Below are 19,275 nucleotides of genomic sequence, written 5' to 3' on the forward strand. Positions count from 1 at the left end.
AGTTTTCTGGCCACAGGAATTGTCTCCATCATATCCCAGCTGGCATAAGAATATATTACTTGAACTTTATTACTTGGCGTCCAAGATTTGTGTATAAAGTGACCAGAACCAGTTTTAATTAGTAGAAGCTGTTCCATTTAATGCATGTATTCATGTGACAAGTTGATAAGCCATCATTTAGTATGTCTACCCCTAGCAGAACCTCATAACAACGTAACCTCAAGTCATGCCCAAAAGTTCGAACGATTTTGAGATTTGTATTATTAGTTATGGGCCTCATGTGTGAGAGAAAGCCTGAGTATTCTTGGCCACTAAGCAAAGTGATTAAGTGAACATTAAAAAAGGAACATAATAAGCAAAAATTTAAGAATAAAAGAAGAAGGATCAAGCCAAGGGTCACGCACCTGTGCCTGTTTTTTAGAAAGTGTGTTGTAAATTGTAATTAAGCATCTTTTCAGCGATGGGGTCATCACGCAAGTTGACTCGGATTTCTCTCTCAAATGAATGAGCACGCAAACGTAACTCGTTCACCGCTTATGTTACTTTGTGACATTTTTTTCCCATGCCTTTATGAATATTATATTGTTTAATTACTGAACAAGAAATAAATAATATTTGATTCAATCAATGAATGAACCATACGTGTCCCTGCCCCACATTTCTGCCTCAACTTTACGGCAAACAACAACGTCGCCAATGCTTGTGACGTCTTTTATTATACGTCACTTTCTGAATCCCTCCCCGGAGACAGCCAGCAATCAAGTTAAAAGAGGCCAAAAACTTTTAAATAACCGAAATGATACACAGTTGTGTTTCTTGTGTATAATACCTTTAGTAATATTTCACATTTATCTGTGTAATGTTTACAATTACATTTCTAATTAAGTAGTATATTTCATATATGATATGATACGTAGAGTTGTGTATAATACCTTAGTGTTACATTATGATTGTGGTTTAGTTCCAAAGGAAAAAGATTATCAAGTTGGAAGCCTTAACCATGATAACAAACATACAATCCATTAATTTTAATAATGTCTTCTTACAGCTTTGGAAAGTGTAGTCTTGTTGTTAATTTTCAACATAATTAATAGTTCATGACCAAAACTTAAAATAAAGTTGATAAATTAGCTCTATGTATGCCATAAACTCCGGCCAGCTTTGGACTATCTATTACACATTTTCAATCGATGGATATACTTATTTATTGCTCTCATCGAACATGAGTGTACTTAATAAATCACTATAGGTATTTATAGGCCTTTTCCCTCTGAGTTGATGGATACATATTTTGTAAAATAAAACAGAAGTAGATGTTTATCAATAGTACATAAGTAGATTAACAAGAACCATGCTATCCAAATTGCTCTTCTTTTATTAGCATTAGTATACTAGTAAATAATTTCCAACGCTGTAGCAATGCCATTTTATCTATCTGATAACTGTCACCCAAAATAGAATAGAAAAATGCCACTTTATAAAAGCTGTTTCCTTTTCCCTTTTCTTATGCACATGCATTTCGCAGAGAGCACGAAATTGACAGCTAACTTCCTAACTCTTTATTTTTCTCACAGCCTCCATTTAACTGTAAAAACACCTTCCACTTAAGACCCTTTTATTACCAATCTACCACTGTCTTGTTGATCTCACATTTGGGTTTCTTTTCTTGCTCGACAATCTTCGAAGTTCCATCATTAACCACATCATCCTAAATACGAGCCCCACATATATAAGGCTTATAATCATAGTTTCACAACATTTTAATTGGTTTATGTTGCAGACTTCAAATACCCTTTGTTGCTTGCTTATTACTCACACCCTTTTTCTCTCTAGATTTCCTAGCTCCTTGGGTGGTTTTTTGTGGTCTCTTTCTTAGTGTGGTTTCTGATTTTACCTCTCGTGAGGAGTTTCTCCATTTCTTTTCTTTAAGGCCTCCTCAATTTTGATTCTTGGAGTAACTTGATCTTCATTCTATATTTTAAGTTATATTTAACCAGAACATAGCATCTAAGATACCCAACAAAAGCCATTTTCCCTTTTCAACAAACTTGGTCTTTTCAGATTCTCGGACACAAATGTTTCGGTGGCTATTGAAGCCCAGGTTCTATTCAAAATGGTACAACACTAACCTAGACGCTGCTACTCTTCCTAATCCTCTCTGCTTTTTCTTTGTAACATGTTTTTTTTTTCTCTTCTTTCTATCTAATTTTGTGTTGTATTTCACTTTGAAAAAAAAAGCTTGTCCTACGTGAAGTTTATGAAGACTCGGCTAGAGATTATACAGAATAGGAAGAAAGCGGAGCAGAAGTTAATGAAGAGTGACATTGCCGAGCTTCTTAAGAGTGGCCTTGACTACGATGCATATATAAGGGTAAGATTTTCATTGCAGTTTTTGAATTTTGCAGATGTATACTCAATTACTCATTTCATAATTTCATTAGATGGTTCACTTTCTATGAAAGATGTAATCTGAGATGCAATCAATTTTACGTAAACCTCTAAAAAAAAATTGGTAGAATTTTTGTGTCAACCCGTTTTATGCATATGGCATAGTGTTGTATGTTGTTCAAGTTACAACAGATGTTGACTCTTTGTGTTTGAAGCAGGCTGAACGGCTTCTGTTCGAGCAAAACATGTTGTCCTGCTATGAACTCGTTGAAAAGTTTGTAGGATGCATATCAGATCATGTTGAAGACCTAACTAAGCAGAAGTATGTTTCTCTACATATGCACTAGAATATTGTTCTGTTTTACTCACGTCCCATACATGCACAAAATAGCATATGCTATTTTCTCTATTTTTAATCAACTATTCACCTGTTGAATCACTGTTAGCATAACGAACCTGCGTTATGCAGTTTTCAATGATAAAGCAGATGCTCTAAATTTTGTCACATTCTCCAAAAGATTAATGAAACTAAACTAATGGTATTTAGGGGTTTTCTATGACTTCTATTATGCATTTTCTTGTCTTTAGCTACAAAGTAATAACAGGAGTTTATCTTGACAATTTTTAAATCTTATTGAATAGGGATTGCCCTGATGAATGCAAGGAAGCTGTGCCATCATTGATGTATGCTGCAGCAAGATTCGGTGATCTGCCAGAATTGCGTAACCTCAGAACATTATTTACTGAGAAATTTGGGAATTCTCTTGAACCTTGTATTAATAAAGAGGTAAATCAACGACTCCATTCTTATAACACATGCTCCTTCATAAATTGCAACTCTTTTTGTCGTTGATTACTAAGAAAAAATATTTTTCTTCAGGCCATCTTTTGTTTTTAAAGCTAACTTAAATAATAACTTTTCCTCAGTTTGTTGAGAAGCTGAGGCGAGATCCGCCTACGAGAGAAATGAAGATTGGACTACTATATGATATAGCACAAGAGTTCTCTGTAGAGTGGAATGACAATGCTCTGAGGCAAATACTTTATACACAATCGTCATTATGTGAAGTAAGTCTTTAGAATAATTGACTTGTTTGCTATGTACTCAATAGAGCGTTTGTTTAAGCAACAATATGAATTTGAACTGGTAGTTAGATTAATATATTATAATCCTCAAAGATAAAAGAAATCATTACAGTCTTGTACCACTGTGGATTCGATCATGTGACACATAATTGAGTCTTATCAACTCTTCTATGTAAACTGAAAAACAAAGTTATGTCACGTGAAAATTGATCAGACTATGATCGCGTGGTTGTCCTAGACCATGTAATAATTTCTCCAATAATAAAGACGGGTTTGGATAACTTGTCGATAATCTTCGATAACTATCATTGAATAATACATGGGCTGACCAGTGACCAATAATAATATATGAATTTCAATGCTACTGATTGCAGGAGAGGCCTAATCCCGGGGGAGACTTCAATACATCTAAAGGGAAAGAAAAAGACACAGACACCCTACCTCTTGGAAGGAAAGATTTCAATGATGACTCATTGATACACCAAAATAGTAGTGATGATGAAACAAGTACAGAGCTGTCATCCCATGATGGCAGAAAGGGTAGTAGTTCAAGTTCATTGGGAAGCTTTTCTGAGGATGAAGCTGAAACTAAGAGGCCAATTTCTTCCTATTGGATCATTCCACCCCCATACCTCAAACAAAAGACCAACACAGGTGAAAGCAATTCAAAGAAAACAACACATTCTGAGGCTGGTGGAATGAAATCAGGCAAAGGAAAACCTTATCCTTCTCAACAACCAGATCATGATACTGGCCAAAACAGAAGGCGTACAACATCACATGTCAGAGGAAAATCTCTTTCTTCTGAGCCAACAACTGCAGTGGAAACATCAAAGGGGCATACACGAACAATTTCCTTAGAATCAGGAATTCGCGGTGGTGGTTCATGGCGTGTGCATCCAAATCTACCCGATTATGATGATTTGAGAGCTCGTCTTTTAGCTCTCAGACAAAGATAAGAAACTTACAGCTTCACTAGCACCAGCATCAGATAGAACTTTCTCATTCTCATTATTGTTTGGTTTGGTTTGGTTTGATTATCCTTTTATGTTGGCAGTCACGGGAATTTATGTGATCTAGGTCATTTTTTTATGTCCTGTCTCAGCATATGTAGACATTTAAGATAGTTTCTATGATTCATTATCTATATATCATGTTTAGGATTCAAATCACATTATTGTATAGCTTAATGATGTCAGATTATAGGGTCACCCTCGGGGACTAGTTCCTATATGTGTACATAAGAATTTTAGGATTTAAAGTTATATATATTGCAAGAAATTCAAACTCCATTTCCTCTCTCTATTTTTGTTGTTGTTGTTGTTATTGTGCCTCTCTATAGGAGAAAGTATCTATTGTGCCTCCGTAAAATCATAATAATGAAAGAAATGCAGAAGATCTTTTCTCGGAGTTAACAACTTTCAGCTTCGGTATTGCCTTTTTATTATCAAAGAGTTAATTCAGTTGGACAATCTGAGTGAGTTATTGTAAATTTCTGGTGCTCGAATTCAATTTCCAGTAATAAAAAAAAACTGCCTTTCTTTTTTTCATTAGGATATGTAATTTCCGCTAAGGTAAATGTCAGATTACATGCACGGATAAAATGGTTATATGCGAGAAATTCGGACATGCATTTAATAACGTGTTAGGGGCTAGACAACATTTTACATACGAGTATGAGAAATGCAGTATCTTTTCAAAATTTGACTTTAAATTTGAAGTGGGTTTAACAAAGAAAAGTGCATGCATTTGTAGCTTCTTTTAACCCAGGATATTCCCTAGATGAGACTATCTAGGTAGGTGTTTGATTTAGAGGAAAGAAATGAAGTACATGAAAATATAAGAGAGAAATAATTTGAAAAAAGAGAAATGGAGTAAAATTAAGATGATATGTTATGTTGTTTGATTTAAGAGAAAAATGTGAGAAATGATTTTTTTTATAAAAAATGATTTTTTGACGTATAAAAAAAATTAGAAATTGATTTTTTATATCGATTTTTTTTTTTTGCCTTAAAAATCGATTTTACTACAACAGGAAGGATGAAAATTTTAAACTGCACCACCTCATTTCCATCTTCGATCTTTTATTTCTGCCTGCACATTCGAACACAGCCTAATATCTATTAAAAGAACTGATATCTCTTAACAGAATATATCAGTAGTTAAACATCCAAAATCCTTCTCTTGCCTTTTGACGGGCTAGACACCCTTTCTAGTTCTGGCTTTTGCTTCATGTACCTCCCTATTTGCTTCCTGCACCTCGCTCTTTGCTTCCCTCACCTCCCAAATTTTCAAAATGGCCATAGTAACCTTGTCTTCCTCAATTGTCCATAGATTGTTTTCCTCACTTATCCATGCTTGAAACATTGTCTTGTTCACTTCCTCACATTTTCGTGGCTCAGGTTCACTTGCACCAGTGAGTTGTTAGTTGTGTTGTTTTATACCTTTTGTGTTAGCTTATTCTAATCGGATTGACTTATTTGGATTGTTTTTTAGAAAATGAAGTTTTAGGATAGGTCCAAATCAATTAATCCATAATTAAATCTGTAAAAGTAACATAATTTCATATCAGACAATCCAGATTTGTTGTTATACAAATCCAGATCAATGAATATGGAATGGTGTAATGATAGTATCGGATCGAATAATTCAAAAATATAACATATTTTCATATTTGATAATTTGGATTTGTTCTTATACAAGTACAAATTTATTGATTTGGAAATTATGTGTATTTGTTTATTGGCCAGAATCAATCAATCTGGAATTGTGCAATAATAATTCAGGATTGTTTGATCCATTTTTGAGATTTTGTATTTCCCAGATCAACTAATCTGAAACTTCAAAACATCAATCCAGAATAGTCTGATCCAAAAATTATATTATATTTTAGATCAAGGAATCTGAAATTGATATTTTGAAGTTTTGAATTATTCAATCTGATTTAATTTATTTTTCATTTCATTGCCTTGTCTGGAAGGTTGGTTTAGGATATTTATATTAATTTTAATTATTAATTATAAATTGGTTTAAATATGTTTGATAGTTTTTGTTCATTAACTTACATTTGTTGCTTCTGAAAGGTTTATATGGAAGACGATTTTGTGAGAAAGATATCAGATGAAGTGGATATGGAGGTTGACATGGATAATAACATTAGAATAGATGAAGATATTCATAAATATTACGGACAAAAGACTATAAAAATTGTTGATTGTAACAAAGCATTTCTAACACCCCATTTTTTGAAAAATAAATTAAAAATATTTTAATTAAAAATAAATAGAGTTTTAGAAAAATTATGAGGTTTCTATAATTAAATAAATCAGAAGAAATAATTTTATTAATTAAAATAATGATTTGAAGGAAAATAAAAAAAAGATATTTTTATTTATTCATTTGATAAGGAATAAAATATAATTCCTTTTTATAAAATAATAAAAAAATAGAGTAAATAATAGACTAAGAGTACTCTAGCTATAAATAGATATATTATGTCAGTTTTTACATTTTATGATACGTCTCTACACTGTCTCTTACTCTCAAATTCGTTTCCCTTTCTCCTCTTCCAAAACACTCTCTTTTTCCCGCATACACTCAAACTTATTCAATAAAACTATGATCCCAAATTTGTTAATCGTTGGATCGTTGTGAAATTTAAACGCTAGGTTCATAACTCATTTTTGCACATCTCTCCACCATTGGGATTTGTGGAATTATGTCTGTGGCGAGAGAAATGTTCCTCACATGGAGTTCTCTTTTTTTGGTAGACACTCAAACCTGTCTAGTACAACTACAATCCCAGATTCTTTAACTGTTGGATCATCGTGAAATTTGAACATCAGGTTTGGAACTAGTCTTATTTGTGAAATAATATCTGTAGTGAGATAAATGTTCCTTGCATGGAGATAGTGAAATGAAGGCTTCAATCTCTTCTTCTTTTCTCTAATGTTGGGAAACTCTAGCAATGCAAACAGAGGAAAAATTTGAGAAATCTTAGCAAACCACTAGAGACGTTGCTATTACTGTCAGATTACACACGTGAGCCCACTTAGAGGTAAGGGATGAGTTTATCACAATTGGAGTTAGAATGATCATGTGTATGGATCATTGGAGGATTAAATTGGGGTTTATTTTGTGATGTTTATTGTATGTGTGAGGTCATGTGTATTGTAAATTCATAAGCAATGTCTACATACAAAAATTGTTTTAGGAGTTGGACTTGAATCAGGAAAGTAAAACCTTAATGGATTATTCGGAGTCTAGACCTTGGGGATAAATACACTTGGTTTGAGTGCTCCTTTAAGTTTATGTTGATCCCCATATAGTTGAAACATTCTCACAAAACGTAGTGATCCTGACTAGTCACCTTATGATTTTATTTAGTAATAGTGACCTAACATACATATTGTGTGGTGTGTCTTATTATATACTCCTAAGTGTGCTAGTGTGATTTTTCATTGACATGATACCACATTGCATATAAACTTGAATCCTAATATAATTATTGTAGAACACCTATGAATTGTTTATCATGAAATTGATGAGTGTTGTTATATCTTGACTCGAGTGTGTAATTTATGTATAATATAATTGGTGATTGAAAAAAATTTAAATGATAAAGTAATAAAATAAAGTGAATTATATTGAGTTGAACTAAGTTATAAATATTTTTATAATGTATTTTGTTTATATTTGTGTTGATTTGTATTTTATTTAAAAATATGATAACCCGTATGTATTATTATTTCTGCACGTGAGTTTTAGTAATGTGAAAACTATCATCTTCACACGGAGAACTTCCGCATTACAATGTGCACGTGATTTTTCTTACTGATGCTTTGAATTTGCTGATGCTGTGTCTCTTAATATCCCAACAGACAATACTGGCATGTGAGATTTTGGTCAACACTGTCTTCACAAGGTAAGCTTAAACATTGTCATTCAATTAGCCTTATTAGTGGGGTCGTAAATCGTAAGATTGCCTTTGCCTTGTCAACGATTCTCTTACTTTTATCATTTCAATAATGGACTGAATGAAGGACTAACCACAAACGCTCTGCAATCATGGGATGAAACCTCAAAAGATGTTGGTCTCCCGTGATATATGTATAAATTTAAATTATATAATTCAAGTTTGAATGGATCAATGGGACGCGCCACGACGGCCACATATTCTGAGATTATATATTATTATGTTAGGAGCTGGTTCCAGAATCAATTGTAACTTGCAATGATTGTATTATTATGATCATTATTGTGTCAGTGGGTAAAAACAATAACTTATGTTTTCGATCAGAATCGTGGCTAAAGGTTATTCCATTTTGTATAATTGTCCCCCATCAAGTCTTGGATTTCATTAGCAACGTTCAAAAAAAAAAACTCAAAATTAAATTAAGGAAATTGAGAAACCCAAATTGTAAATGTCTGAGAAAATACTTTCTCATTGAATAATATAATCTTTTTCACTTGTTTATTATAAATTAGTAGGTTTTTAATTTTCTTATCTCTCTTTTTGGATAATTAATTTAAAAATCAGAAAAATGTAAATTTAGAAAAAGATACGAAGTAACAAAACCACGAATTCATCTATGATCTTTAAATATAGGTTTCACGTTTTACCTTCTGTATTGTTAATTAAACAACATATGTCGTAAATCCAATATCTCATGAAATTCTCATCTCCACATTCTTTGTTTTTTTTTCTTCCTTTTTTCACTTTCCCCCCTTCCGAATTAATGGTGCATCAAACTTTTGAGAGCATAATGTGAATTTATATATAAATAAAAATAATTAATTTCATATTAATTAAGAAAATTAATTAATATTATTTAATTTTAAATAAAAAATAAGAGTATTTCTAAAATATGTTTCATTGAAACTTGTTATCATAAATAAATAAATAAAAAGTTGAAAATAAAATTAGAATTAAATAAAAAATGTTTTAGAAATGATAATATTAAATAAGACAATATTAATTAGATTTATTTATATTTAAGTTTAACTAAGAGTATTTTTTTCTTATATATGAGTAGAAGGAGAGTATATTTTTTCTTTTGTTGCGAGAATAAATCCAGTTTCACTTTTTTCTCCATCAACTTCGCTTTCCCCCTTTATTTCCAAACAAATATTATAATTTTTCTTTGAGCTAGGATGGGTCAAGGCATGGAGTGGTGACTGTTGAGATAGATCAACCTTGTTTTCAATTAAAATTGCAACCAAAGGTTATTCCATTCTGTATAATTCTCCTCATCAAGGATTTGATTAGCAATGCTGAAAAAAAGTTGTAAAAAAAAATGATTAAAAGTTGGAATACAGATAATAAAGACTAGTTTGGTTTTAAAATATCTTATTTTATTTTCTAATTTTTAAAATAATAAGGGAAAATATAATTGTATTATTACTTTATTTCCTATTCTTAAGACTTGTATACAAATTTTTTAAAACATAAATCCCCTCTTTAGTTTTAACTATTTCTTGTAAAAATTGATATTTTTTATAATAAAATATTTTTCAAACCAAATAAAATTAATTAATACTTTTTCATTTTTCATAATTTTATATATACATTTTTAAAACAAAATATTTTATATTTTATAATTATTTATAAATATAAGAAATAAACAAATAAATTATTTTTTTTAAAAAAATAAGCGTGTCATAGTTTTAACGTTCTTCTCCCTTACTTGGGTATTTAATTAAAAAAAAGCAAAATATAAATGGAGAAACGATAAAAAAAAAAAAAATCACCAACTATTCAGTGATCCTTACAAACAACATTTCTCATAGATTTCATCATGGAATTTTCATCATCCCATTCTTTTTCTTTTCCCCTTTTCCCCTCTTTATGTTATCTTCCCATTTAATGGCTAAGCAAACTTTCGAAAACTATGTGAAATAACACTTTTTTGTGCATGAATCATTTTAGTTTTACTTTTTCTTAATGAACTTCAATTTTTCCAATTATTTCCAAACAACGCTAAAATAACTTTCCAAAGAAGCAGCATAGTGCGGTGGCCATTAAAAAATAGGGTAAGAAAAGAGAAATGAGGGAATAGAGTGGGCCAACAAGGTTGAGTAGCACACAGTAACTTTAATACATGAATTCAAAAGCATGTCAAATTGAAACGAACGCTTGTACAAATGAAAGGACCATATAAAGGGTAAAACAGATTTAAAAATTGAAACTACATCCTAAAATATAACGCTAAAGCCCCGACCAATTATGTTTATTTATAAGGTGGCCTTATAGTCTTACACTGAACCAAAAAACTTGTGCATCAAAAATACATAAAAAAAATTCCTCAAATCGTTGCTTATTTCCAGGGTTTTCTTTTGTTTTGAACTCCCTATGAACCCCAAAACGCAAAAGCTACTATTGCGGAACCACATTGTTTATAACATTCTGGCACATCAAATACATAGGGTAGGACTTAGGTGTTTCAATCAGCAATTTCTCTACATAAACTAATTTTTTTTATTTATTATTTATCTTTCTCCAATGTAACTTACTGAACAAACCATACCCCATGTGACAACATAAAAGTACAGCCACGAAACAATTTCAAAAAGCCATATAGTAGCAATTTCATTTGCTGACATCACAAGGAAGTATTAACATTGCTGGACTCTACTATTTTTCACTCTTTTTGTTGATCCTATCCTGTTGTAAGTACGTGCTGTGCTGAGGTGGTGGTGATGAGTTGATAAAAAAGAAGGGTATGTTATGTTGTCATTATATAAATAGCCTTAGTGCATGCCTTCAAACACCTTGGTCCTCTAAACCATTTTATGCTCCCAAGGTTCTCTGTGCTAGTTCTATACACCATGAACCTTGAAAATTGTCACTGTCTAAGCACCATAAGAAGCAATAGCAGTTTGAGTTGGTCAAGTTATGAGAGAATTGGCTACGATCCCATTGTGTGTGTCAACAAATTTGTGATCAGATTGAAGATGGGAAGCTGGAAAGCATTGTGGAGGAAGATCAAGAGACAAAGAAGGAGATTCTTTAGACCTTCACCTGTGTTTCATGTCCAGTATGATCCTACCTCCTACTTACAGAACTTCGATGATGGCTATTCCACCGACCAGGATAATGTTTCTCGGTCTTTCTCAGCTCGATTTGCAGCACCCTCCAAGATCTTTGGGAAAATTGAAGTGATGGATGATGGAGAATTGGAGATAAGTCATAAGAGTAACATGGTGTAATTTTGAGTTCCTTTGGACTCATTTTCATTTTTTTTTCGATGAATTATGATGCATTGTACAAATGTTGAGACATCTAGTTATTAGTTAATCTCTTTCACTATTAGATGCTATGGAAGTTAAGTTCTATCTGATCTTTTCATTTCTTTTACCTGTCACTGTTTTTCATCTTTTTCATATGGAGTAGTAGGCGTTGATGATAGCATTGTTGGAGATATACAATGATTAATGATATGACCAAAATAGTATATATAAGTAAGAGACAATCTTCACTCCATGAACTAGCTTTAGGGTTGAATTATATCTAATCCCTAATTCTAAGAACAACTTTTTTCCATGGTGTTTGGATGTGCTCTTTGACTCATTAGCTAAAACTTTTGAGTCAGGGTAGTGTCAATCCATATGTATAAAACAACCTTTACTATAACAATAAAGATACAAGTTGCAACACATCGTAAGCAGAGCTGAACATATTTGTTCCTAGTTGCTGAAAATTATAACATTACTACATTGTTGATGGTTATAATTGAAAAGCACATCTAACCTCCAGCTCACTTGTAACATGATAGTGAACTTGAGAATGATTTTTTAAGTTCTCCTTGTTAGGATTTTACGTGCTTAAGGTTGAGCACTATTGTCTTCATTACTTCTCTATGTTCTAACATTGCAAGATAGTGACAAAATAGGATATCATTATTTCTCTTGCACAAAATTCCCCCACTATTGATCAACCAAAAAATCATTAACCAACATGTATGGTGGTCCACAAACTCCAGGTATTACCATAATATCTGCCTATCCAGTAAAAAGAAGTAACTGCAACAACCATGTGCTCTGTCAACATGATGTGCTAGTGCTATCCAACCTTCTTTCACTTGTCCCTCTTAGAATTTATTTCCTCTTTCTTTCCACCAATCTGCTTTTTTTTTTCTTTATCTTCAGCTTCTTTTTCAACGGAATCTGAGTCTTCTTCTATTTAATGTTACTCCAGGGAGAAAAGAATAAAAAATTGGAATGGCAAAAGTTGTAGGGGCTATTTTCTTGCATCCTAATTCGTTAACCCTTTTATCTAACCCCATCACCGATGCGTTTCAGACTGGTGCAGTGGGGCACATGAATTTTAATGTTTGTCCTTGTGCTACCATACCTTCCTATATCCTTTGGACCAAACTGTCCAACCATAAATGTTTTTAGTTCACCCATCAAGTAGGTAAATAAGGGGCTTCCAAATTTGGAGACAAAGCCTCACTATAGTTCTCCATAAATTCACTATATAATTAAGAATCAAGTGAGGCTTTCAAAGATACCAAAACCCAGTTTTCTGTCATATCTGTCTGCTACATATGTCTCTTAGGGACACACTGGCACTCATATAATAACATTAGGTGCAAGAAAGAAAAATACTCAACCAAATGGCAGATCAAATAAATGCAACAGAGAAACCTATAATTGGTTCTCTTGCCACTATAATTGGCAGCTCATATCTACCAAAGTTACCAAGATTATTGTCTTATTGATTGATTGATATTGGGCAAGGATGAAATTTGGGACATCTACTCTAAGCCCCAGGTACGCACCCTCTATTGATGGAACCATTCACTTTGGTGACAATGGCATGCATAATTGTGATGTGTGTAACATGAATACATTTTTGGATTCCCTCAACTCAATTGCAGTGGAAACTTATCCTTGAACAATGATTTACCATAGGAAGCTAACAAGATCTAGCAGTAAACAGTTAGCCAAAGTTTGAAATCTGAATCAGATTTTTACCCTAAAAGACATGGATCAAATATCAAATAACTAAATTGCTTATATTTTATATTTAGTGAAATTTGAATTATTTGAGTATTTGATAGAATATTTATGATGTTTACCGTACTTCCAATGGGCCTCCGATATGTCATTTTCTACTATCTCTACTGCATTTATTCCAGATGACTTTTTTAAAGTTACTCCAGACACGTTCATGCCTGGTCGTTTGTTTTGAGTATTCCATGTCTTTTTATATATTGTAAATTTGTAAATATATAAATTAAAATGAGACAGAAACCAATCTAGATAGATAGATATAGCTCAAACATTTGAAACAATTTTTATGGAGTCACTAAAATCTTGTCATATTTTTAAAGATTTTCCTATTAGTTTTATCATTCTATGTAATTTATTTTCAAATACGTTTTTTTTTTAATTTTCCGATGTATCTAACTAAATATGTAATATAGTTAGGAATCTTGATAAATTTTGAGGGTATCGCGCTAATGCGGCTGGTCCAGTAGCAGTAAGAAATTTCTGAAATCCCCAAACTCGGAAACAATTATTATGGTTAATTATACGCACTATAGATTAGTGTATGAACATACTGTAATATCTTTATCATTGAAATTTTCTGTTCACATGTACACAGCTGTTATTTTCTCAGTTCAACAAAGTAAAATTGTTTTGTATAAATCCTTCCTTTTTGTAACCGTTAAATTACATGCACTGAAACACAATGGTAAAAATATTTTGTCTGATTATACAGTAAAAAATTTCAGTGTATTGTAGCATTATTTGTTTTCATTAGCAAAAATTGGTTGTAAATGTTCACCATCGAAGTCATAATCTTTGCCACATGCAATGCTACCAAATAAAGTTATCATCTGAGTAATTTTTCAATGTATTGTAGCATTATTTGTTATCGTTAGCAAAGATTGAGTCTAATTGTTCACCAAGCAAGTCATAATCTTCGCCAGATGCAATGCTACCAAATAAAGTTATCATCTGAGTGAACTGTCACCTATTCTAATAAAAGTGTTCAAACTTCAAACCTCATATCGTGTAGAAATGATTTCCATTAAGGCCTGTGTTATACTGTGTGGCTGCATCATTGAAGCATCAAATTGAAATGATTTTAGCTCTGCTCTCAGACATTCATAAAATGTATCAAATATATAATGGCATCTACAATGCAAACAATTCGACAGAAAGATGAAATGCCTAACGCAACTCTGAATTCAAATTAAATCATAGTCCTCAAAGGTATAAAAGCAAGTAAGAATTTACAACAAAATTATTTGGGAGCAGACACTTGCCCAAAAGGGGAATTGAGGATATTGCAAGTACTCAAACTCAAGTCTCAAGCAGCCAGAACTACATCAAGGAGGTACCACATACAACAACCACTAGATAAATACTGCAATCTATGAAAACTCCTCTAATGGCCTGGTAGGTCACCAAACCCCTCTCCATAAGCTTCACTGCATCACCCCAATTGTGTCCATCTCCAGTAGCTTTAACTTTTTCTCCCTCAGTTTCTTCCAAGAGACTTGCCTTTCCACCATATAGGCGAGCAAGCACAAGTGTAACATCAGTTAACAAGAGTATGTAAAGAGGCCTTGAAGCCAAAACTCTCTCTGAAATCATGTAATAAAAAACTACCAGCAATGCTATTATCAGAGAACTGAGAGCACGTGTGGGCTCAGAAGCTAAAATGCAGATATTCAGCTCTCTTGAAGAGAAAAAAGTGGCGTTATGCCTGCGAGGTTGCTTAAGCTGTTGTGTGTCATGTGCTGAATTTTTTGTGTTTGACGTGACAGAAGGTGGTTTCATTTTGGAAGCATTTCCCTCAGACACTTGATTGCTGGCTTCTGTAATAGTATCAGAATCCTGTATAAGAGGTTCCTCTTCGGGGTTGAAGTCGAAATTTTCCATGTTTGAGTACTTAAATCCACCCTGATGTCTTAGTCTTGCTGAAGAAAGAGAGGCACTACGTTTATTTTCAGCACCGCCTGAAAATCCCAACGAATCCAATTAAATGTAAGATAACTGAGATAAGCAATATGTCGATTCCAACAAAAAAAAAATTACTGACAATAAAAGTCACTGCAAAAATGGCAGTGTTAACAAAGATATGCGGTAAGGGGAATATCAATGGAAAAATATATCTAATTTTGTCAGGTAAGTCGGTGATGCTAAAATGAGCACATGTAAACAATCTTGCATCTTACAAAAATACCAGTTACAGAGTTGCAGAGTTCATAACTGGATTCCTTGAAGATACAGTTAAAAGTTAAAAGTTAAAACCACTTTACAAGGAAAGTCTGTGTTATCACTTATCATTATCAAAATAGATTCTCCTAGATGTTTTACTATTCCATAACCATAGACAATTGTCGAGGTAATACATCTTGATGGCTAAGGAGAGAGGGACCTTCATTTTTTTCCTTCAAGTTTTCCATTTATTCAAACTTCCTCTTCTCCATTCTATTTCTCCTTATTATTCATTTTTCCATTAATTTTTGACATTTGAAGAATGGAAATCAATTTAAATTAAAGAAAACTAAAGCATGAAACATGAGTATCTTGAGTATCAATCATATATCCATGCTTACTTGCAGCTGGCCATAGTAACAACTAACAATGCAACATATGTCACTTACACACTGGTCACAATATTTTCTACAAGAATTTCATGTTTCATATTCTATTAATGTAAAAATTGTTACACAGAGAATCATAGTATGTTTGGAAACACGTTGGGCACTGTTTTGGACACGGATTCCCAACACAACTAATAGTTGCTTTTGTGTTGTCTTTGACGTGATTTTGCACTAAATGTGGATCCCAGATGAAGATCCAAATACGCACTCAATAATTTTACTATATATGACAATATGATATATATAGTTGAATGAAAATGTAAAAATTTTCGGATGTACATTCAAATTAAATTTAAGTCACAATTAACAATGGAATCTCCTTGAAAGTATTGCTTAACCTCCAATCAAGCATCATAACGTAGCAATCTCAAAGGAATGGAAAGCAAACTACAAATCCAAAGTACATTTTTTTCAAACCCCTTCCAAAAGAAAAATAAAAGTCCAGATTTTTATGACACCCTTTAGAAAATTATGAGCGTCCAATCAACCAACAAGATTAAAAACATTGGGTGGGTAGCAATACGAACCAGTGAGATCTTCGTGGTAATCGGCGAATGCAGACAACGACTGAGGGCGCTGGTGGCGAGGGGGAAGATGCTGCTGCTGATCATCTGAGTTAGAATCGAAAGCTGCGACCGACAAGGATTGCGCGTGGCGAGGGATGTGGGGGTGGGTTGGGGACGACGCCGAAGAGGGTGGTGTCGGAGGAAGCGCATTGATTCGACCCGTTATTAAGGCCATGCGATCTGAACCTCTCTCTGCAATTCTTCTTCTTCTTCTTTCTTCTTTTCCTCCTCCTCCTCCATCGTTGCTCGCCATCTTCTCTCTCGCTTCTGAAATTGTAAATTTCTGGTATTTAGGTGACGAGAATCTTTAACGTTTCCCAGAATAAGTTCCGGAAACGACGCCGTTTGACAAGGCCTTTTTCTCAACTTATAGTGGCCACGTACTCACTATGAAATTATTTCACTACAACATTTTTTGCAATAAAATAAGGTAAAGGATTCTCTCAAGTCACCAAAATGTATGTTACATGTAAAATGTTTCAATTAAAAAACAACACCAAAAACACTTGGGAATGATATCGGGTTACTAAAATTAAAAAGTATTTAAATGATAATCACTTATTTTTTTATAATCATAATGAATGCAGCTACAAATAATTTAAAATTTAATAAAATAGTTGCCTTACGTAAAAAGTATTGGTCACTTAAAAAATATAATAATGTTTTTCATTTTCATTAAATATATAGATATATTAGTGTTTGAACTTTGATATAAAAAAAATCTTAATTCAATATTGGTTGATTAATTTTATATAGTGTGTTGGGTAAGGTGCTCGAAGATCTTATAAGCTCTTTTGACTATCTTTATATAAGTTAGTTTGATCAAATATATGATTTTGTTTTAGCACGCATGTTATAACTTTTAGCTTTAACACATACGAGTGTATTGTTACATGTGAAGATTTTTTTTATAATCATAGTCTTTAACTCTTGAATGAGACTTCAAAATATCCAAGAAGTTTCAAATTCTTTTAATTACCTAAGAAACTAATATTTAATTTGAGGTCTCATATTTAAGATTTTTCATCCCTTACTAAAGAGTATATTATGTGAGAAATAAATTCAAGTCATCCAAAAATCATGTATTCGTTGTCGACTAAATTACATTCATTAGGTTTAAATTGAATTTTTTTAAAAAGAAATGATGCATATAAAATTCTAAGATCATAGTTTGGATAGTTAAAAAAACCAATTCAATAATTGGTTGATTAATTTTGTGTTCTACAAGAATGTTGTGTTGGATAATGCACTCGAGAAGCTTATAATCTCTTTTAATTAACTTATAAGTTAATTTGATCAAATATATAGTTTTGTTTAGCACAAGAGTTTGTAACTTTTAACTTATTTTCTGAAGTAGTTTATAAAAAATTAGTTTATCAACTTCTCTCCCCATTCCATTTTTTATCCTCATTAATTTACTTTATATTTTTTAAATCAAACAATTAATTATATTCATTTATATCATTTTATATTTATCAACTAATAAATTAGATAATTTTATCAAACACTTCCAAATTCAATCAACTAACTTATAAATTTTTTAAGTTTTCATATCACTTATAATATTCAACTGGCTTATAAAACTAATTTTATCAAACACGGACAAGTGAAGTAAGAGTAAAAACTTGCTTATAAAACTTTTTGAACACACCAAACAACTAACTACACAAAAATAAGTAATTTTTGTAAAAAAAAAATGGTGGCCAACCTTTATATTTTATTTAATTTAAATTTTGGTCTGATATTTTATATTTTATTTTTCTAAAGTATATCTTAGATTTAAAAAAAGTCAAGTCATTGAGTTATTAACTTGTACTTGACTATATAAATTGCGATTGACCACTTGGTTAAAACCAAGATAATGATGTCTAGATGCAATTAAAAAAATTGACAAGTATTTCAAGACCATTGACCAATGTGACTCTCTTTTTTTCAATGATGTTATTTATTTGATTTGGAAATTTTTATGCATAATTAAATATATTTTTTGCATCAGTTAATTAATTAATAAATGTTAGCATAATTTTTTAAAACAAAATGAACTGTTAAAAATTGTGGTCATGGTCAAAATGTTATATAATATTTTTTTGATACGTAAATGTTATATAATATGATAATATAATCAAATTATAATTAAGCAAAAGTCACTCTTCATTTTTGTTAGTTTTTATTTATTTATGATGGCGGTCTAAAAGAATAATTTGTTGCCTCCTTTATATATATATATATATATATAAATAATTGAAATACTTCCATTTTTATTGAACCAGCACTGCCAATATTATAGATAAGGTGGGATTTAGATGAAAAAAATCTCTCAACTACTAAATTTAACTTGTTTTTATTTGGGATTCAAGAAAAACTCGCAATGAATCTTATAAGAAATAAGGGGAAAGAAACATAAAAAAAAAAATGTAAAGGAGAGAACTGATCAATGATCATACTATATTACTATTACCTCCTGATGTGAAATCTTGGCTTTAATTTCGAGTATCCCAAAAATCGCAAGAAACATTTACAGATTTATTACAGAAAAAGGAAAATTACATATTTATAAGCATATATTTTTATACAAGAAAAAAGGAGGAATTGGAGAAAAATATATTATG

General features: G+C 31.9%; 3 protein-coding genes across 3 annotated transcripts; 2 read left to right on the forward strand and 1 right to left on the reverse strand.

The window, feature by feature from the left end:
- The first annotated feature begins 1,153 nt into the window (after positions 1-1,153).
- On the forward strand, positions 1,154-4,866 carry LOC102665874 (uncharacterized). The gene is made up of 6 exons (XM_006582934.4): positions 1,154-2,116; positions 2,239-2,371; positions 2,607-2,710; positions 3,031-3,175; positions 3,316-3,456; positions 3,849-4,866. The coding sequence occupies exons 1-6, from the start codon at positions 2,076-2,078 to the stop codon at positions 4,431-4,433; spliced, it is 1,149 nt and encodes a 382-aa protein (XP_006582997.1). The 5' UTR covers positions 1,154-2,075; the 3' UTR covers positions 4,434-4,866.
- A 6,435-nt stretch (positions 4,867-11,301) lies between these two features.
- LOC102666008 (uncharacterized) lies at positions 11,302-11,682 on the forward strand. Its single transcript, XM_006582935.2, has one exon. It carries the CDS (start codon positions 11,302-11,304, stop codon positions 11,680-11,682), a length of 381 nt encoding a protein of 126 aa, XP_006582998.2.
- A 2,966-nt stretch (positions 11,683-14,648) lies between these two features.
- LOC100818995 (uncharacterized) lies at positions 14,649-16,941 on the reverse strand. Its single transcript, NM_001252977.2, is given in 2 exon segments — positions 14,649-15,449; positions 16,628-16,941. Coding segments are annotated over 2 exon segments (930 nt in total). The 5' UTR covers positions 16,920-16,941; the 3' UTR covers positions 14,649-14,811.
- Positions 16,942-19,275: the final 2,334 nt, after the last annotated feature.

Source organism: Glycine max, chromosome 7 (genome assembly GCF_000004515.6).
Source record: "Glycine max cultivar Williams 82 chromosome 7, Glycine_max_v4.0, whole genome shotgun sequence".
Classification (NCBI taxonomy): Eukaryota; Viridiplantae; Streptophyta; class Magnoliopsida; order Fabales; family Fabaceae; genus Glycine; species Glycine max.

Bases quoted from the DNA above. Each gene is read 5' to 3' on its own strand.
- LOC102665874 (XM_006582934.4), top strand. From the start codon at position 2,076: ATGTTTCGGTGGCTATTGAAGCCCAGGTTCTATTCAAAATG. The intron at 2,711-3,030 runs GTATGTTTCTCT...CTTATTGAATAG, and splicing joins GAAGACCTAACTAAGCAGAA to GGATTGCCCTGATGAATGCA. The intron at 3,457-3,848 runs GTAAGTCTTTAG...TACTGATTGCAG, and splicing joins CACAATCGTCATTATGTGAA to GAGAGGCCTAATCCCGGGGG.
- LOC102666008 (XM_006582935.2), top strand. From the start codon at position 11,302: ATGAACCTTGAAAATTGTCACTGTCTAAGCACCATAAGAAGCAATAGC.